The 22,026-nt window shown below is 39.5% G+C and overlaps 1 protein-coding gene across 1 annotated transcript; it reads right to left on the bottom strand.

Moving 5' to 3' along the window:
* Nucleotides 1–1,802: 1,802 nt before the first annotated feature.
* Nucleotides 1,803–21,465, bottom strand: SAMM50 (SAMM50 sorting and assembly machinery component). The gene is made up of 15 exons (XM_014940068.1): nt 21,456–21,465; nt 20,103–20,287; nt 18,541–18,642; nt 17,309–17,396; nt 14,772–14,878; nt 12,865–12,995; nt 12,551–12,638; nt 11,486–11,614; nt 10,714–10,785; nt 9,480–9,566; nt 5,314–5,384; nt 4,473–4,540; nt 3,496–3,642; nt 2,797–2,938; nt 1,803–1,986 (listed from the first exon to the last, which is right to left on the bottom strand). The coding sequence occupies exons 1-15, from the start codon at nt 21,463–21,465 to the stop codon at nt 1,941–1,943; spliced, it is 1,473 nt and encodes a 490-aa protein (XP_014795554.1). The 3' UTR covers nt 1,803–1,940.
* Between the last annotated feature and the right edge of the window lie 561 nt (nt 21,466–22,026).

Below are 22,026 nucleotides of genomic sequence, written 5' to 3' on the forward strand. Positions count from 1 at the left end.
CCATTGCCCCCACTCACCCCTTATTTCTCATGGAGTAACTGTGGACTAGTTGCTTCCCAGTGTGCAGAGGCAGGCTGAGGTGACTTCTGGAGACCTGCTCAAGCCAGGAAGGCTACTGTGCCCTCTGAAATGGCCACCTGGTACTCCCTTAGGGCTCTCTCGTGTAACCCTAAAGTACAAAGTTAAGCATCCTTCAGTAACAAACAATCTGCACAAAGAAAGAGTTCTTAAGGCAATAGTATACATCTGATTTTATCAAAAGGACCAAAATAAACTTTAACTCCTAGGAGAGTCTTTTGGTATCTAACAATATTTCAGTATCTAAACATTCCCATTAAAAATATTTGCATGTGTCAAAACGCAGATAGTGCCGGAGAAAAACTGGTAACATTTGTTGACATTCTTAACATAGTGTCAGATTTTATCTCATAACAATCAGAAACGCTTTGTTAAATACGTATTTGCTACAGCAGCTGTTAGATACACACACTGAAGAAAGTTTTTTTATATGAAATTTTTGTATTTGGAATAGACCTGACTTCTGTCATTCACACAATCTCCTGCTTTGAACATCTGTGAGCCTTTTCCTGCCACTTTATAAAAAGGGAAGGATGTTTAGTCAAGGAGAGCTCTGCAAAAAACACGGCAGAGCAGTTTCTAGCCCTCATATTTTAGAAAAGTAGCTGTCAACAGAAACAGATTTAACTCCTGTATTACAGCAACAGCAATATATGCCAATCCTAAAGCAATGTATCAAACTGTGGTCTCCTTAAAGAGAGTGGAGTCAAGGTTTCATAGCAGTCCTTCCAGCACTTAATGCTCAAGTGGCCTGACAGTGTGTCCAAACCTGTGCCTTAAGCTAAAATCAGCAGTATAATAACTCCTCTTATTTCTGTTCTACTCTCCCAGAATCTTCTTTGTATTATGATTTTAAGTTTGCCAACACTTAATAACAACAACAACAAAGTAAATTTAGATGCAGGGAAAGTGGATTCTAGGTTCAGATCCTCTTAGGATGACAACTCAGGATTAATACATGTAAAAAAAAAAAAAGTATCTTCAAGGATGAGTTGTTAGGACTAAACTAGTGAATTAGTCTAACCTTATAAAAGCTGAAATATATGCCAAGTGATAAAGCAAGAGGTCAATTTTAAGTGAAATTAGCATCTAAAGAAGTCAGAGAGGCATGCCTTGTGCAAAAGCAAACAGGGTGGTATCACACCATCACAGGTCTGGACATCCCTTTTTGCAACTGCTACAAAAAGATGGATTTGCAAGGCCCAAGCCCATGGCTGTGCTGGGAGCATCACAGCCCTCCAAACCACCTCAGAGTGGAGAACCCTGAACCTTTCCAAGTTATTCTTGAATTTTAGTATGTACTGTGCTAGACAGCTGACTTGAATTTCTACAGTATGCAGTTCACATTGTAGGAGGCATTTAAAGACAGGTGTTTTTACAATAGGGAAATATATTCCAATCAGAACACTTGCGACCATTACTTGTATAAAATAATTTTTGATGCATAACAGACTTTTTTCAGGGTGATTTGCTCACGGAAGTTGATGATAGAGAAAAACTGTTCCCTTTTAATTTCCACTCCAGCCATACTCACACTTGGTCATCCCAACACTTGTGAGTGAAGGTTGAGCAGACCAATGACCACTATCATCATGTGAACTGTATCCAAGAGCCAACTTCTGACACAACTCTCCCATCCTTTAAGTAATAACTAAAAGCTCTAAGTTAAAATAGCTAGAATCCTACCAACACTCTCCACTCTTTGATAAAAATCAGAAGTACGATGAACCTTTAGAACCTTTTTTAATCACTCAGATGTGTATCTGTATTTCAAGAAAAAATTTAGACCGTATATAGCTATATTACAGTCTTGATTTCAATACAGAGCACAATTTCATATAGTGATGTAAAATGTTTCTGCATTATAGAAATCTGATTCCTGCTCCGAACTGAACACCGTCACATATCCTGAAAAGAAATAAATAATAAACAACGTAAGTGATAAATAAGGTACTGATGAACTTAAAGTTGATCCTCCCTACCCCGAAATTCCTAAGGTTTTCAAGCTTTGGAAAGTTACATTTCAAATTTTAGCTGACAAAGGCTTTTTAAAATAAATGCTTTGCCAATCTGTCATCCATATGGAGTATTTACATTTGCAAATTAAAGTCCATCATTTTCAAATTGCTATTATTCATTCACATCTCACATGAATGACAAGTAGGAACATAAGCCAACTCCTGTATGAAACACAGAGCATCTCACACAGTGTTCACAGGCAAGAACAGGCCCCCTAAAGCTTTTCTATTATGTACTATAATACTTGCTTGGTGAAGGATAATTGGTTATTAGCAAATTAATTTGTTCTCCCTTTCTCTTTATCTAGAGTTAAACTTGTTTTCATTTTTCAAGCAAAGATATTAAACTTGGTATTTATCCAACGCTTTGGTTTTGGAAGGCTTAAGAAAACCCCATGAGCTGTTTGAGTGATCATTTCCCCGACAGAAATCAAACCTGCCGCAGAGCTGCTCGTACATTTCAACAGCTGAGCTCAAGTTCAATCAACTTTGAAACCTGAGATACAAAGTCTAAAACCAAGAAGTACTGTGAAACCACCATGAATACAGCAAGCTGAAAGAAGAGCATCAAGGGCTGAAAAAAATCTCTAAACTGGCAGAGAATAAACAAAAGACTGCAATTCTTTCTGCCAAAACCAGACAGAAGTGCCATAACCTTTAAAATCAGTTACTATTAAAGAAATGAGTGTGAAAAACAAACCTGTCACCAGACTGTACTCCCATGGGGAAACAGTAGTTAAGTTCTAATCGAGCGATGTTTCCGAGTCGGAGCACTATTCCGGCACCGTAAGACCAACGGATATACTCTGCCAACTTCTGCAGGTGAGCCCTGGGACCATCACCTGGAAAGCAAAAGAGCAGGAGAATAAGAATCAAAGTAGACTGTCAAGGTGGTCAAAGGCTAACTGGATTTTCAGAACTAGAGAACAGACTCCTTGGAGCACCTCCTGCAGATGCAAAGTGTATTTAGTACCTGCAACTCCCATAAATAGAAAGTACCTTGGACTCAAACTACTATGATTTCTGTTGGATTGCTGATGGACCTTAGTTTCCCACCACAAGACACCTACTTGCACAAATTTGGAAATGGGGACTGAAGGCTTAAAATGTCCTTAGTGGGTCTCTATGGGTTTTAAAGTTGATTGATCTGCTCTCAATTGTACATAAAGTGTCTCCTTCCCACATAGATGCTACCTCCCTTCCATCAAGTGAGGCAGACATAAAATATCACTACCTCCCCAAAGGGACTGAAATGATAGTGAAAAACCATACACGAACACACCAAAATATATCTTGAAAAAAGTTGGAGATGGGACAAAAAAAAACCAAAAAAACAGTCACATCAGCTACCACATCTACACTCTAAGGTTTTGTTACAAGCATTTCTATCGAGTCTTACCATAGTTAAGATTGCAGAGGTTCCCAGCATTGAGGAAGAAATGTGTTCGGAAAAGGTCTCCAAACCCTCCCCGGCCTGGCCGGAAAGGCAGAGGGGTGTAGAGATGTAGGCCTCCAGCCCAGTAGGCTTCTCCGCCCAAATAATCACCTAGTTAGAGAAAATGGGGGAATAAAAACATTTACTGTGAAAGATATTAAAAGAACAAGAACACATCCTTAAGTTCTTTTATATTGCGCCGCTACCTCTTTCACAATTCTTGCTACTTGCTTCTAGATCTCTCCAACCTCACTACTATCAAGGAAGAAATTAACAATTATACCATTCTTTAAACCTTCCAAGTGAATTGCCCTTTTTCTTCATTCAATTGCCATTTTTCTTCATTCCCTCACTGGAATAGCCTGAGGCATTCACCTACTTGTGGTTCAGCAGAGACTATCTCCTGAACACTCTTGAAATAACATACCTTAGTTTTAAAAAAAAAATGGAAATTGCTGCAGTGAACCAATAAGCTTTAAAATACACTGAATACTGAACCCACTGGTAACGGTAAATCAGCAGCAGAGGAGAGGATAGAGCTCAGGAAGCTCCTGGCTCTCAAAACACCTTTGTTGATCGCATAACCTTCCCCTAAGCTACCTGAACACATGCTATATCAAACAAAGAGATAATGTGACTGATGCTATAACCATTTTTCAGGAACTTTTAAAGCTTGAAGGTGGCTTACTAATTAAAGTGCCAGATTACAAGTCTGAACACACCCTTGGTTTACAGAAATGGCTTGTGGCTTAACTAAGAGCTACCGGGATTTATTCCATTGTGAACTAAGACGTAACGACAGATCAACTTCTTAGATTCAAAGTGCAGAATTAGTGCAATTATTTTTAAGCCATACAAAGCTGAAGGATGGAATTTGATTCTTTGTTTTCACAGTAATATCTACAGTCTTGTCAGAGAAGTGGGATGTAGAAGTTTCAGACCTTCGCTCTGGGGCCCGATGCTGTACATGCTGAATCCACGCACGCTTGTTGGTCCACCAAGGTAAAACCTAGGGAACACAAAGTCAACTTAATGCTTCCCTTGAAAGGATATCTTGGAAAATATCTAGCCATACTTCTAACGTTGCTTTTAAAAGTTACAGGTAACTTTATAACAGGTTTAGTAAAGTGTATTTAAAAAAATACAAGAAATTAAATCTAAATCCTGATGCATTTGGCACAAAAATTGAAATAAATGGATGGATTAAGAATCAAAATTTGTTTTCCATCATTTACAAAGATCAAAAGAGAAAGATCCCCATCACTGAAGAAGAATCATAATACTGTCTGATTCTGTCTGTTGTAATAATTTTGATAGAAATACTTTAGTTAAGATCTATCACATGTGAACTCGACACAGTATATAGTGTAAATAAATTTAAGTCTACATGGTTTCTGCTAGTGGTCTTTAAACATAGGTGTTAGAGGGCAAAACTGCCTAAAAAGCCAACTTAGTTACAATATGGCTTTACTTCTAAAAATACCTACAGTGTTACCTAGGCCCAATACAAAATTTGGCAGGTGGCAAATATCATTTTGCAACCATAAATACTGGCAGGCAGAGATGCCACATAGCAATGTATAGATTTATACTACCCCAGGATGAGAATCAAAACCAGAAGGCATGGCTGGAGTACTCACTTTCAATTAAAGCTAACTAGAAACCTTATTCTCCTCAGAACCAGAACTACTACTGCTTCTCTCTTCTACTATAGGCTCTTCTTTATGTATTAACTGGGTTGATTGAAAAAAAAAGAAAGAGACATTTTAAAAAAAACCTTACCTGTCAGCTATACTGGATGGCTTGTCTCCAATAGGTACTAGCATTCCACCCCAAAGTGATGCTGAAAAAACCTTTGGAGAGAAAAAAACCCATAAATTGTTTATTAATACATATTTCTTAATTTCCCTAAAAATGCTATTAGTAAAACTTCACTGCTCAGTAACAGGCAGAGCTCCCATTAGTCTGACAAAGTTACAGATGATCTCAGTGGATATCACACCACCAGTAATGGTATTTTCAGGGAACTCTTGATCATTGCTGCCCTCTTGCTTTTATGCAGTGCTATGTATTGAAAAAGTCAATACACCACATTTGAAACCAAGTGTTACTTTCATAATAGCTAAAGAGAACACTCATCCAGCTCTTATTTTCCTGAACTAAGGCAACACTGCTGACATAAATGAGTCCTGGCAATTTTAAACCAGTAAGAGGCTAAGTCCAGCAAATAGGTAATAATTGAGCATTTTTGATAGCTATCTGCAAATTAGCCTTATGTGTGACCACCTTCTGCAAGTCACTGCAACTCACAGCCTGGAGAAGGGGAGGCTGAAGGGAGACCTTATTGCTCTCTCCTCACTGTGTTGACATCAGATACACATACAGCATTACTGCTCGTGTATACAGTAATTTTTGGGAGCCAAATGACTGTAATAAAGGACAGGCTGAGGGAGCTGGGGTTGTTCAGCCTGGAGAAGAGGAGGCTCCGGGGAGACCTAATAGCAGCCTTCCAGTACCTGAAGGGAGCCTACAGGAAGGCTGGGGAGAACCTGTTTGGAATGGGCTGCCCAGGGAGGTGGTTGAGGCACCATCCCTGGAGGTGTTCAAAAGACGGGTTGATGTAGTGCTGGGAGGTATGGTTTAGTGATGATGCTCCTTGTTTGTTGTGTGGGTGTCTATTTTTGTCAGTTAGGTTGACGGTTGGACAAGATGATCTTTAAGGTCCCTTCCAACCTAGAAGATTCTGTGATTCTGTGACATCAAATACACATACAGCATTACTGCTCATGTATACAGTAATTTTTGGGAGCCAAATGACACATTTGCTTGCTGCCTATGTACCACGGAAAAGTACTCCTGCCAGATGGTGAGCTCTGTTGTCAATACCTGGGCTAAAGGCAATGGATGATTTCTCCAGTTTTACAGCACCCTCCTGCTGCCTTCTGCCCTGGGAGTCCCCAGGTGCCTCCCCTGCTCTTATCAGATGCGGAATCATCACGGGCATTATCTGGTTACACAACACGCAGCGCGTGCGATCACCACAGAATCACAGAATCTTAGTGGTTGGAAGGGACCTCTGAGATCATCAAGTCCAACCACAAAAAAAAAAAAATGTATACAGTAATTTTTGGGAGCCAAATGACTGTGATAAATACATTTGCTTGCTGCCTGTGTACCACGGAAAAGTACTACTGCCAGATGGTGAGCTCTGTTGTCAATACCTGGGCTAAAGGCAATGGATGATTTCTCCAGTTTTACAGCACCCTCCTGCTGCCTTCTGCCCTGGGAGTCCCCAGGTGCCTCCCCTGCTCTTATCAGATGCGGAATCATCACGGGCATTATCTGGTTACACAACACGCAGCGCGTGCGATCACCACAGAATCACAGAATCTTAGTGGTTGGAAGGGACCTCTGAGATCATCAAGTCCAACCACAAAAAAAAAACAACCCACTCAACACCTCACCATAAACCAATAACCTTGGGCACTAGAGCATGCCCTGAAGAGCCATGTCTATACGTTTCTTAAATACCTCCAGGGATGGTGACTCCACCACCTCCCTGGGCAGGCTGTTCCAGTGCCTGACCACTCTCTCAGTAAAGTAGTTCTTTCTAATATCTAATCTAAATCTCTCCTGCCTATAGGACTTGTTCTCCAGACCCCTCACCAGCTTGGTGGCTCTCCTCTGGACACGCTCCAGCAGCTCAATGTCCTTCCTGTAGTGAGGGGCCCAGAACTGAACACAGTACTCGAGATGAGGCCTCACCAGTGCCCAGTACAGAGGCACCATCACTGCCCTAGTCCTGCTGGCCATGCTATTCTTGATACGAGCCAGGATGCCATTGGCCTTCTTGGCCACCTGGGCACACTGCTGGCTCATGTTCAGCTTGCTGTCTACCAACACCCCCAGGTCCTTTTCTTCTGGGCAGCTTTCCAGCCACTCTTCCCCAAGCCTGTAGCGCTGCCTGGGGTTGTTGTGACCAAAATGCAGGACCTGGCACTTGGCCTTATTAAACCTCATCCTGTTGTCCTTGGCCCATTGATCCAGTCTGTCCAGATCCCTCTGTAGAGCCTTCCGACCCTCAAGCAGATCAACACTCCCACCTAGTTTGGTGTCATCTGTGAACTTACTGAGGGTGCATTCGATCCCCTTGTCCAGATCATCAATAAAGATATTGAACAAGACTGGCCCCAGAACTGAGCCCTGAGGGACACCACTGGTGACCGGCCACCAACCAGATCTAGCTCCATTGATCACAACTCACTGGGTACGGCCATCCAGCCAGTTTTTTATCCAGCGGAGGGTACACTTGTCTATGCCAGCTGCATATACCAGTTGCACACCAAGCCCACACTCACGAACCACAGACCACACAGAATTATGTACAGCAGCACATGAGGAGATACACTTCACTTTCATTCACAGCATGGGCACATCAGCCATCATGGGAAAGAGCAAAGTCCTCTTTGCACAACCATCAAGCTGTTAAATTATTTAAAAGCAGAATGTGCTGTTTTTCTCAGCTGAAGGTTAGCAAATAAATGTCAGATGACTAGAAGTGCACTCATCAGGCAATTGCTTTTCTTCCACCGCACAGAAGGTGCAAACACAATGATGCAGTAAGAAAGGGGTAGAGCAAATAGCCTTAAAATGCCCCTTCTGTGTTGGCCTCGTTGGTCAAAATCAAGAATTTCATTCCACCTAGTCGCATAAAAATAAAAGCATGAACCACCAGACTGACAGATCCTTACAGCATCAGTCCATGAGTATCTGCACTACAAAGTAGCTTGGAGTTTTTCAGTTGTATTGCTGGCATAATGTTAACCTTCCTCCAGTCTCATAGAGCTTCCTCATTATTCCAGTACTTCTTAAACAACTTTCAAGAGGCAGAGATCTTCTCAATGCTTTTCTGTTTTCTTTTGGGTTGTTTGTTTGGTGTTTTTTTTTTTTTTTTAGTATGTTGGGATGCAAATTATTGTAACCTCTGATTTTTAAACTTTCAGAATGAAGTAGCTGTTTAATCCCCCATTCAGCTATGATATAAGAACTTACTGCACCATCTCCACGTGATAAAGAGCTTCTATCTAAATACAAAAATATTTCTAGCCTATTTCCATCTAGTACTAGCTCTAAAAGATGCCTGAAACTTTAGATCTCTACATTCTGGTAAGAAACTAGAGCACATTAAGCATGAACTTCAAGTGGAGTTATCAAGCATCATTCCCTCTGAAGGAAATGGAGTTGGCATACACAGGAACAGCTCTGCCAACCAAACCAAGACTTCTCAGTGATGATGATACAGGCATTTGCTTCAAGACCACAGTTAATCCAAACCAAAGTACAAATGTAGACACCACACCATAAAATGTGGGATGTGCTCTGCCTACAGGGTGGCAGACTGGGGTCTCAGAAATATGTCACGCTACCATGTGTCTTTCTTATTGGAACTTAAATTGTTCCTTGTGTATAAATATGAAACAATTCAAAACGTTGCAGTGTGAGCTCAGTGTTGTACTGAAATCAGCCTTCCCATTCCTGCCCAATAATTTTACATAGAACTAATTACATGCTATGATACCAAAATCAGTAGTCATATATTCCTAATTTACAATTACATAAGAGAACTAAACAAAGATTAGTCAGAATATTCATAATCAGGTGAAAGAAAAAGAACAAAGGCTGTATTAAGTTTTTGAAAAATCACTCTCTTTAAGAAAGATCACAAAGACCAGATAAGCCTGACATTTCTTCTGAAAAGAAAACAGTTCACATCGTTAACTGTCAGACAAGTCCTTCTTTCCAAACTGCCCACTTCCCAAGCAATTGTGCACGGCAGGAATGGCAAGTTAAAATTCAAGAGAATTCCACATTCAAAAAACCAAATCAAGGTTATCTACACCGCTCACTTTCTCAGATCAATTACTAAAACATTTTTTTAAACAAATTACCGAATCCCAGAGAAGTTGCTTATTCAACTGAAATTCAAAATCCTCTTTGAGAAAGCTCACATCTCCGCCCGTATAGCCAGCCAACTCCTGCAAAGACACAAGTTAATGGAAGTTATAACAGATATTACATGTTTCTTCCCCCCAAAAGTTGATTGTGTCGCCATCAGCGTAAGCAGTGTTTTCTGTACAAGAAACACAGATGCCCTGGGATGAAGAGCCAAGTGAATTTTGAACCAATGAAAAAAAACACACATGACCCTAAGAACAACAAGCAGCATTTTTCTTCCCCAAATATTAAACCCAGCTATTGCTTTTTAAACCATTTTGGAAACAATAGCAAAACAGAATGGAGTTGGAAAATTCCACACCTGAAATCAAACCTCCTACTGTATTCACCTGGGACCTGAGAAGTTTTCCTACATACTAAAGCAGGGCTGAAGAACAAGGTAGCCAATTCCATTACGCTAGTGCTGGCTGAAAACAACAAGGGGCTGGTTTGGCATTAAGCAGCAGCATCTGACAAATGATGTGAGCTGAACCCTGAGTTATAACCCCCCTTCTCACTCAGAAACAGAAGAGTTCACTGCTGCTCACAGCAACAGCAGCACTTCTGGTTCCAATGACATTTCAAAGCAAGCTGCTCCTACAGCATTGCAGAAGTTAATGCTTCTCAAGTGTTAACCCATCCAGCAGAAAAACCAGCTTTTCTAAAAGCTCAGAAAGTAACAAGAGTGAAAACCGTTTTCTGTGCCAAAATTCTGCTACACGTGTATGCTTTTGAGTTAGTGTTTACCCAGCCTTTCATTTTTAATTCTAAAGACTTACAAACTTTGTAAGCAGCAACACGACCACTGTTTGGTCGTCCCACATTACAGCGTTAGCAAACAAGGACTAATACCTGCTGTAAAGTGTAGAGTAAATACTGTCAGGGATAATGTCTTTCAGCTAATAAATAATTTCATGCTAATGGCAAGATAAAACAACGGTGCCATCTGACCAATGGTATACAAATGAAAATTTGCCACCACAAAAAGGTTCCACGATTTCAAAAGGCACACACTGTAAAGATAGAAAGTAAATGCAGTGATGACCAGCACCACCGTATCCTGGTCAATTTACAATTCATTTCTAAGTTTAGACATTTTTAACATGAACATCAATTAGGTGAATTTAAGACTCATTCAAACACACTTACAGATAAAATCCAGTAACAGCCTCAGTGATGTAACACTACCTGATTAATTTTCAGCAAAGCACCTCGTCTTGGCAAGATGGAGGAGTTCCGGGAATCAATGACCATGGCGTGCTGAAAAGAATCAAACAATTCTTTTTAGTTCTCTTATCTGTTGAATACCACAAAGTGACACTATTGTTTTCCAAAACCAAAATAAATATGCAAACAGTAGAAGCAAAACCACAGCTCCAGCTAAGACCAGAGTAGCTTCGTGGATTTGGGAACGATGTAACTACAGACTAATTTAGCTTTTAATTTAGAGGCCACACGAAATACATACATTTCTATCTCTTGGCCATGGTACACTACAGAAATATAGCACCAACAACGCCCCAGTACAAATCATCAATTTTGTGACAGTAACCTACAATTTCTACTCCTACAATTTGTAAGCTGCAAGTAAGTTAAAGACAACAAGTGATCAAAAAACTGCTCTAGGAAATAATATTTAGAAAAGGCACAGCAACTGTAGGATGAGGAAACTCACTGATCCTGTCTTCTACAAAATAATTCTGCGAAAAGAGATGGCAGATGACATAAAAGAAAGAGCAGGGCAGATGCCCTGCAGAAAGAGCAAGCCAGCTCATGGAACAGTCAGGTATGAAAGTATGTTTTCTCTTTGGACTGCCTGGATGTCTCTGTGAGTGACCAAATGCAGCAAAAGATGTTGGAAGTAAAACAGGCTAAGACAAAAAGCTCCTTTCATATCACTCAGAAGTATTAGATTACTCAAAATGATTTGTTTCAAAAAATTACCAGGAAAAAGCCTTACAGAGAGAGAAGATTTAAGAGAGTGTCCACTTTCTTCTCGAACAGAAAAGGATGCTGTTCTAGCAAGGCAGCCAAGCTCTCTCCACACACCCTCCCACTTCAGGGTGTGATTGGTCTTCCAGATTGGAAACTACAAGTAAAGAATAGTGTAAGACATGAATTTATTATTATTTTTTTACTACAAAATTGAAGTAAGCATCTCCCTGAAAAATCTCTCTCTAAAGTTTATTTATACATGAGTCTATGCTTTTTCTTTCCAAACTTCTTGGATCAGAGAGAAATTCTTTTTTATTTCAGAATAATCCTAATTCTGCTTCAGCCAATGTAGTTTTTCCAGGTAGGTGCACAGGACTTAACCCATCCCGAAAGAAAAATATCTTGAATCAGGCTGATATAGTGAGCTAGACAGCCTCTTTGAAATGATACTTCAAACATTAAAAATTTGGAGAAACACACATTGGTATTTTTAGATGGACAAAATAAGATTGAATTGTACGAAAAAGACTAAGAGGTATTACCTCTAATTTCAAAAACTGTTGAAGGCTTTCAAATAATGACAAGTTAGAAGTTTATTTATACATGAGTCTATGCTTTTTCTTTCCAAACTTCTTGGATCAGAGAGAAATTCTTTTTTATTTCAGAATAATCCTAATTCTGCTTCAGCCAATGTAGTTTTTCCAGGTAGGTGCACAGGACTTAACCCATCCCGAAAGAAAAATATCTTGAATCAGGCTGATATAGTGAGCTAGACAGCCTCTTTGAAATGATACTTCAAACATTAAAAATTTGGAGAAACACACATTGGTATTTTTAGATGGACAAAATAAGATTGAATTGTACGAAAAAGACTAAGAGGTATTACCTCTAATTTCAAAATTGTTTTGTGCGAAAAAGATGAAGAGGTATTACCTCTAATTTCAAAAATTGTTGAAGGCTTTCAAATAATGACAAGTTAGCCCTGTGCACAATCATTGAAAAAGTAAAACAAGTATTTGAGAAAGCCAGCTGTGACCTGAACTAAATGTAAATGAAGCACATGTTCCATAAACCCTTGTGCAATACTTACATTAAATTCTGTTGATATTCCTCTATCAGTTTCACGAAGAGAGCTCCAAGGGAACTGCCCAGTTACTTTATAAACGTTAGCTGAAAAACTGCAACACAACATCACTGGTAGGTTTGAAAGTAAAACTATTTAAGGAGGCAGAGTTTTAACTTATCACAAAAACTTAAGAAACTAGCTCTGCTACATGATTAAGAGACCCCCCAAGCAAAGGAATAAATGTAATTATTGCTCAATGAAAGATCTTACTAATTGTTTTATATTCCTTCAATTAAAAAAAAATAATTTTTAAAAGTACTCAAAAATACATCCCCTACTTTCTCTCAAAGTTTCCGGGCTGTGGTTTGAAGAATGACAGGCCATATGAAGTCTCCTTCGTTCCGTAGGAGAACTGGAAGGTTACTTTTTCTGCACGTCCAAAGAGATTTGGGAACTTGAGCCCCAGTACCTATGGAAAATAAAATCCAAACATTTCATATAATTTGCTATCAAGCACATCTACCATAAGAATGAGAAATGGAGATATTAAAAAAATAGTCGTAACTGAATGTAATTTTCTTGTAAGCTAAGTTTTCTTTGCTCTGGCAGCAAAAGCCATCACAATAACATAAGTTACAGTTAAACACCCAATTTCTAGTGCTGTCCAGTAGCTGCTGACTCAAACTGGCATTCTCACTTTATTATTAGTACTGCTATAATTTCAAACAAAACATCCCAGCCAGTCTCAAAGTCTGGGAGAAGTTAAGTCTTTGGCAAAATAAGCAAATGCTCTGCAACTGCATTAATTTCCAGCCAGGTATGGCTGATCAGAACCACAGCAATAAGCCAGTAGAAAATTATCTATACAGAGCCACTCCCTTGTATTTTTGAGGGCCAAGATACTTTTGCAATCAGTGGTGATGGCAGTACAACACACCACACCGTTCTCCAGAAACTACAGTTTAAACACTTTTGCCCGTTCTGAGAAATTCCTTGTATCCCTTTGGCAGCTCCTGACCCTTTGGCAGAAAGGATGGAGGAGGTTTTCTCCAAGCACAGACCCTACCAGGGCTGTTCTACTGTTGTGTGCTCTGTTCTGGGTTTCTGCTGAATGTAAAAAAAGCTACTAAATTTTGATTGCCTTTGTCCAAGAGCTATTGGAAGCAAATCAGTCACCTGAAATGTGTGATGATGCAATTATCCAACTAACAAGAAACCTCTAATCCAAAGGGCTATTAGTATGAAATATTACATCTATAGGCTTATTCTAATCCCTTAAATTCATCTGAAATGTCAAAGCTATTTAACTCTTAAGGAGCCATAATCTCCACTGCCAAGACCACTGTATATAAGCCATGCTTTCATCTCACTCGATTGTCTTACTTTTCTGTAACAAACTAAAATCAAATAGAAGAGGAAGCCGAGTACAAAAAGAGAAACCAAAGTAGCTTTCAGACTGTTATCAAATGCACTAAAACCAACAGGTAGGATTCCCCACTGGTTTCATTCAGGCTGTGACACCCTGGACTTGGCTCTCAGCAGTGAAGCTGCATAACCAGCTCTCAACTCCCCGAGTTCCTCTTCTCCCTGCACTCACACGACACCATCACCTGTGTCATAGCAGCATCTTAGCCAGGTTAAAAATACCCCTAAGAAGAAAAGGATGAGTCCCTTGATCTGGCTTATCTACCAGCCCCAGGCACAGCTGCACTGTGCACAGGAGAAGGCAGGAGGAGTGCAGGAATGAGCACCTGAAAGGACAATCTACACACGAAACAGGTTCCACAGTTCATAGGGTTCTGGAAACCCTAGCACTTTACTAGGTACTAACTGAGACTGGGCTAAAATAGTGAAAACCAAGAACAATTTCTAAGTCAAACATAAATTATTAAATAGATCTCACAGAAACTAAACGGCAAAGTTCTTACTCTCCAGTAGATAAAGTGTCTTAAAAAATATCAAGAAATAATTTAAGTCATTTCGAGAATTAAAAAATTAACATACTGAGTCAGAAGCTACTGCATTCTTCCCTAGCTCAAAATAGGCTTTTGCTGAACGAAAGCCTGACTAATACAAAGACTCTTTAGAGACAAAGGTCTGGCAAAGCCTCAGCAAAGCTGGATCAAGAAAATAATTTGGCTTGGATCAAGTTCTCACTTATTTAATCAAATTACTTGCTAGGTTTGAAACATGAAAGTAAATGGAATATCAAAAGGAGTTAATAATTATTTGAAATAATCCATACCATACTGCCTTCATTGTTGCCAACCATAGTGTTATAGCTTCCAGTTAGTCTTCTCAATTCTGTTACCTCAAAGGTTACATCTAAACCGTTTGGAAGGGCATCATCTCCTACATAAACAAACAAACAAACATATGTTATCTCTAGAGAGCTTTTTTTAAAAAAAAACAAAAAACACGCAGACAGAAGGTATCTTGAATTATTTGAAAAATGGTTGAATTAAATAAAAAAAACGAAGACAGAAGGTAACTTGAATTATTTGAAAAATGGTTGAATTAAATGATAGTAAAATACTACACTACAAAGAAAAATGGCTTGAGAAAAAGAAGTCATTTGTGGGCATGAGTGCAGAATTTGGTTCAATCAAATAGAGCCAGAATGACTGGCTCTAATCATCAATGTGGTAGTTTAATTACGAACTAGTAACCCACTTAAGCGTGAATTCTGAACAACAGAAACCACCCAGTGCCCTCAAGGCTCTGGCTACAGCAGCTGCCAAGGGCTCCTAATTCTGCTTGAAGCAAATGGGACAGCTTCCCACCACCAGCAACCTTTGGGACTACACTCTGTTTCCTCATCAATATCCCAACTTTCCTCTGCTGAAGAGAACAGCAACGAGTTTGAAAAGCAACTACAAGCCAGGGAATGCCAACAGAGCCTAACTGCAAAACCTGCAAAAAAAAAAAAAAGTACGCAAATTGTTACATTAGAATAAAGAGAAATTAAAGTGATCCAGACATGGCAAGAAGAACACTGTCACTAGGGCAGAGCTCCCAGTATCCTGCGGGTGAATTCTGAACAACAGAAACCACCCAGTGCCCTCAAGGCTCTGGCTACAGCAGCTGCCAAGGGTTCCTAATTCTGCTTGAAGCAAATGGGGCAGCTTCCCACCACCAGCAACCTTTGGGACTACACTCTGTTTCCTTGTCAATATCCCAACTTTCCTCTGCTGAAGAGAACAGCAACGAGTTTGAAAAGCAACTACAAGCCAGGGAATGCCAACAGAGCCTAACTGCAAAACCTGCACATGTTTAGCTGCCCCATATATACTATAAGCCAATTTTTAATCACAAGCACTGAAACAATTACTCATAGTTCTGTGTTTAGCTGCCCCATATATTTGGAGATTAGGAGAGGGTTCTTCATTGTGAGGGTGGTGGAGCACTGGAACAGGTTGCCCAGGGAGGTGGTTGAGGCCCCATCCCTGGAGATATTCAAGGTGAGGCTCGACGAGGCCCTGGGCAACCTGGTCTAGTTGGGGGTGTCCCTGCTGACTGCGGGGAGGTCGGACTAGATGACCTTTGGAGGTGCCTTTGGAGGCGCCTTTGGAGGCCTGGGCAATTCTGTGATTCTATGATTCTATATACTATAAGCCAATTTTTAATCACAAGCACTGAAACAATTACTCATAGTTCCTTAAGCAGCAAGGATGTGCTGATACAACATCAGTTATGTGACATGTAATTCATGGAAATCCAGGACACATTTTCAAGCTTTTCCCCAAGTGTTTCTCTGAAACTTCCAATTAAGGGATATGTACTGTAATTATTTTAGTGATGGAGATATTCAAGGTGAGGCTCGACGAGGCCCTGGGCAACCTGGTCTAGTTGGGGGTGTCCCTGCTGACTGCGGGGAGGTCGGACTAGATGACCTTTGGAGGTGCCTTTGGAGGCGCCTTTGGAGGCCTGGGCAATTCTGTGATTCTATGATTCTATATACTATAAGCCAATTTTTAATCACAAGCACTGAAACAATTACTCATAGTTCCTTAAGCAGCAAGGATGTGCTGATACAACATCAGTTATGTGACATGTAATTCATGGAAATCCAGGACACATTTTCAAGCTTTTCCCCAAGTGTTTCTCTGAAACTTCCAATTAAGGGATATGTACTGTAATTATTTTAGTGCTGGAAATTCACTCATTTTTGCATGCTTACAAGTACTATTTACACACGTACACATAAACACAGACACATGCAAACACATCTTTTTCATAAGGAATATCCTACGTGTGCATCTAAAATATATAAAGGTACATGGGAAAGTAAGTTATACACACAAAAAAGGTCCAACCTATTCCATAGGGAAATATACATTATATATATGCACGTGTCTATGTGTGTACAAGAGAAAAGGTGAGGATCAATGAGGCAATACATACCTTGACATGTATCAATCAGAACCTCTACCTGTCTAAAGATACCAAGACGAAGCAACTTTTCTCGAGCTTCATGCGATTTTCTCATCACCTACAGGATGAGATAAGGAGCTCAGTCTTTTGGGTTCTGGAAATTCACTCATTTTTGCATGCTTACAAGTACTATTTACACACGTACACATAAACACAGACACATGCAAACACATCTTTTTCATAAGGAATATCCTACGTGTGCATCTAAAATATATAAAGGTACATGGGAAAGTAAGTTATACACACAAAAAAGGTCCAACCTATTCCATAGGGAAATATACATTATATATACGCACGTGTCTATGTGTGTACAAGAGAAAAGGTGAGGAGCAATGAGGCAATACATACCTTGACATGTATCAATCAGAACCTCTACCTGTCTAAAGATACCAAGACGAAGCAACTTTTCTCGAGCTTCATGCGATTTTCTCATCACCTACAGGATGAGATAAGGAGCTCAGTCTTTTGGGTTACCAAAAATTAACTAGGATAAAATAGTTGAAATGGAGCTAAGTCTTATAACATTCACAGATTTTGTGTACAAAGACACACACACACATGCGCCTTCAAAACAGATCACCACCACTTTCATGCTTGAATCTGTAAAGAAAGAAATTAAACTCAGAGCATCCGGCTCAAATCTTGCCTTTTGTTAGTGTGCATCCTAATTGTTACAATACTTAAAGCTATTATTCAAATAGGTTTCAGTATTTAAAACTTATACACCTAATTACAGGGCCCATGCTTTTGGTAAAAAAAAAAAAACAAATACCCTCATCTGTTCAAATTTAGACTAATTTGCAGGTCTAATTTGCAGCTGCTTTTGGGTTACCAAAAATTAACTAGGATAAAATAGTTGAAATGGAGCTAAGTCTTATAACATTCACAGATTTTGTGTACAAAGACACACACACATGCACCTTCAAAACAGATCACCACCGCTTTCATGCTTGAATCTGTAAAGAAAGAAATTAAACTCAGAGCATCCGGCTCAAATCTTGCCTTTTGTTAGTGTGCATCCTAATTGTTACAATACTTAAAGCTATTATTCAAATAGGTTTCAGTATTTAAAACTTATACACCTAATTACAGGGCCCATGCTTTTGGTAAAAAAAAAAAAACAAATACCCTCATCTGTATAAATTTAGACTAATTTGCAGGTCTAATTTGCAGCTGTACTCCAGGAGAAATCACCACCTAAAAGGGCAAGGACATACAGTCTAACTCAGTCTTTGATCCACCAGCATCAGTTATCTGTGGGGACATCCAATAATTTATCTTAAGCAAACTAACTGAAAGTGTCACCTACACAGTTAGCAATTCTCAGCAGGAAGAGTGAAGCTGAAAACTATCTGAGATAACTGCCATCTCACAACGTATTTCATCTGAATACATCAGAAAATACAGTATCTGCCACTATATCATATTTAAGTTTGGCTTCCATATCACAAGATCAAAATCATCACAAAACCTGACAAAGCTGCCTCAGGTCTGAAGGGAAGAGCCCAAAGCAGGAAAAAGGGAGAAAATCGTAATTTGAGTTTTTAAACAGTAGGTCTGTTGTTCAGTCCAGTACTTACATCAATGAGATTTTTAGCCTTGAAAACATCAGCGATTTCATACATGATAATGTCATCTTTGGTCCTTCCGAGTCCATCAAAGTGCACATGCTGAACCACCACCTGAACAGAACAGAGGTTTAAACACAAATACTGAATTTACATCTAATAATGAGTATCAAAATCACCAGTGCAGATAAAAAAATATCCTCCAAGTGAAAAACCTCTCAAGATGCCTAGGCTAGTTGATGCTAACCTACATTATTGGAAATGAGTGCTAGCTACAATTCTGTAAAGATGTTCCCTTAGCAGGAAAATTAAAGAAAAAAGAACTCTATTTCCAAAGCTAATACTAGTTGCAGCAGAAGAGACAGTAACGGATTGTAGGTGCTAGGATTTTAGTTGTTAAGTGTTGTAGAGACAAATAAATCACTGCAGAAATCACACTGAGATAGTAAGACAGTAAGACAAAACATGTAGCTAGTCATTAGCTATGTCTTGTGTCAGCTACACGTAAGGAAATAGTCAAAAGAATAAACCAACCAACCTACAAGCCATAAATATATAAACTCTAACTATTGAAATTATTACTCCCACTGGAGCATTGTAGTTTAAAATGTATACTGAGATCACTAGCCTTATGGGGGTTTATGTTTTCTTAAAATAATTCATCTTGTTATGTAATCATCTGAGAGAACTTGACCTTAAAAGTCACAACACACTCCAGGTTAGCTGGTACAAAAGGACTACAGTGACTGCATTTCCCTCCTTTTTCCAGCCTTTTCAGCGTATCACAATTTTAAGGGTAAGTGTAAAAAAAATATAATCATCTGCAAACACCTCATGTATTCGCATATAAAAAAAATAGCAGAGCAAGAGCAACCTAGCATTATATAATCATCTGCAAACGCCTCATGTATTCGCATATAACAAAATAGCAGAGCAAGAGCAACCTAGCATTACTGCAAATTGCTTTAAAAAAAATCCCATCAGAATTTTTTTTTATATGTATCATGAACTCAATAAAACCCAAATGTTATTACCAAGCTTCTAGTGAGGAGGACTCTGTATAGCATAAGGGAAAGGAAAATGTTAATAACAACTAAGATGCTGCGTGGTATCTCACTCCTCTAAACACTTTGTGGGCCAAGACAGCCATGCTCTTATATGTGAAATATTTAAAAAAAACAAAGTTACCACCCTGAGCTGAAGTTAGTATTTCCCTTGGTAACATAATTCATGTGGTGGCAGTTTCCCCTAACCTGGCTAATACTGCACTCCAGCAGATTAAGGACAGTTGCTTGGTTTGCTCCTAAGCAGTGCTGCAGAAGCAGTAATCTCTTATGAGAGAGGGGGAAAAGCAGCATCTGGAAACAGGGCTATTTAGTTCAAAGCTGAATTTCAATAACTCTTGTGGTAAGGAAAAAAAAGAACAACTAGTCGACATCAGATTAAATTTACAGTACTAAATTTAATCCTTTCACATCTCAAACCATAGTTTAGAAAGTTCCCTTAGGAAAAACAAGCAGGCAAGGGTGCCAAGACGTTTCTCTTAAAAATCAGGATGTTGTTCAGGTACTTACATCTTTGTTTTCCAGAATTTCCTGCTTGGCCTCAGGTTCAACTTCAACCAATTCAGCTTCCTCTCCCAAGGCACCAAAGTCTGGCCCACCCATTGGGAGAGGCTCCAAACTCTGAAAGCATAAAAGCAAACTGTGTGTAATACGGGACACAATTTGTGATTTACACCCTTTGCAAAGGAAAAAGGCTATGGTTCAATGGGGGAGAATTATTTGCTACCTACGTGCTTGCTGAAATTTTTAATGAAAGCTGAATAGCTTCCATGTTGAATGATTTCTCAAAAATACTCTGCACTCTTCCAAAAATAACCTTATTTAAGGCATGCTTCCTGTGTTAAAAACGAACTCTACCTTCTTTAAAAAAATAAAATAAAATCAGGGTGTCAGTACTTAGTTTGGGTTTTTGGGAAATCAGCGTGTCAGTATTTAGTTTGGGTTTTTGGGAGTCAGAGGAGTGTGAATGCTGAACAATGGGCGGAAAACAGGGTGTTTTCAGCATGTAACTTTGCTCTGCATATACTTATATGCTTTTATATTTTAATATTTCTTTTCAAAGTATCCTTCCAAGCAATGCTCAAGAACCTCAGGCCCTATCCATCAGAGGTAAACTTTTTAATCAAAATGGTTTCCAGCACAGCATGACTTTATTTATGAAACCAGAAAGAGTCCTTTAATAAAACTTATCAGAAGATAATGGATTCAAGCATGAGTGAACAGAGGGTTACCTGCAAAAGCAGAGGTCAGGACTGGATAACTTGGTAAATCTACTTTTAGTCTTAAGTCACTAATACAGTACTTGCTGCATTATTTCAGGATGGCTGTTTTGCTGGAATAGTAAATTGCTGTTACAGATCAGAATCGAGTTAAATGAAGACAGAATCCTCTCTCACTCCCAATAATTTTCAGGCAAGCATGAAACGCTCCCTATCCACACAATATTGTATATCACTTTATACTGCAGACACACAGAAAACTAAGAATATGAGAAAAAAACTGGTCACGGTAATCAGATATTCTGGAGCCTTAAGAGTATGTGGCAGCAACATACTCCTCAGTCTAACCGCTGTGTAAAAGCCTGCTGGTTTTCAACAGGCTCACAGGAAAGAGCTTTTCTACCTGGGATCTTGAGGAATCATCCAAACCACTCTTAGCCCCCCAGACAGGTCAGTCGCTCATTAATCAAGCCTGAATCATCTCCATCAGTTTTAAACACTCCTATACAGGCTCCCCATGGTTGTTTGAAGGGGAAAATAGTTTAAGCCAAATTCACAAGGTATTTTACCAAATGGACTGAAGATTTGCACTGTGATTCCTCTGCTTTACAGTCAGTGGCACCACTGACCTGTCCTACGTTACACTGTGACATTTTTATAGTCTAACGTTGTTGTAACCTGTCTCACACAACTCCTACACCTTTCCATAAAGCAGAATACTCAGGAGTGGGCTCCTTATCTAAAATCAGGAGACGCTTCTCTGATGAAGAACTGAAGCATGGAGAATTCAATGCCTTCCTAAGGTATATCAGAACCTACGTATCCTTATTATTTGAAATTCTTTTCTGATGTTGCCATTGTAACCACTTTTTCTGTTCCATTATAACCACTACTTCTTGTCACAGACTCACAGAATGGTTTAGGTTAGAAGGGACCTTAAAGATCAGGGAATTCCAACCCCTCTGCCATGGGCAGGGACACCTCCCACTAGAGCAGGTCACTCAAAGCCCCATCCAGCCTGGTTTTAAACACCTCCAGGGATGGGGCATCCACAGCTTCTCTGGGCAACCTGTTCCAGTGCCTCACCACACTTATAGTAAAGAATTTCCCCCTAATATCTAACCTAAATCCATACTCTTCTGTTTTAAAACTGTTACCCCTTATCTTATCATGTGGGTACACTCCCTGATAAAGGATCCCTCCCCATCTCTCCT

Source organism: Calidris pugnax, unplaced genomic scaffold, assembly GCF_001431845.1.
Source record: "Calidris pugnax isolate Ruff unplaced genomic scaffold, ASM143184v1 scaffold36, whole genome shotgun sequence".
NCBI classification, from domain to species: domain Eukaryota; kingdom Metazoa; phylum Chordata; class Aves; order Charadriiformes; family Scolopacidae; genus Calidris; species Calidris pugnax.

Coding starts and splice junctions, on each gene's coding strand:
- SAMM50 (XM_014940068.1), bottom strand. Junction 18,643..20,102: donor AAATTCTGGAAAACAAAGAT/GTAAGTACCTGA, acceptor TGTTCTGTTCAG/GTGGTGGTTCAGCATGTGCA. Junction 2,939..3,495: donor CCTCTGCAATCTTAACTATG/GTAAGACTCGAT, acceptor TTTGCTTTCCAG/GTGATGGTCCCAGGGCTCAC.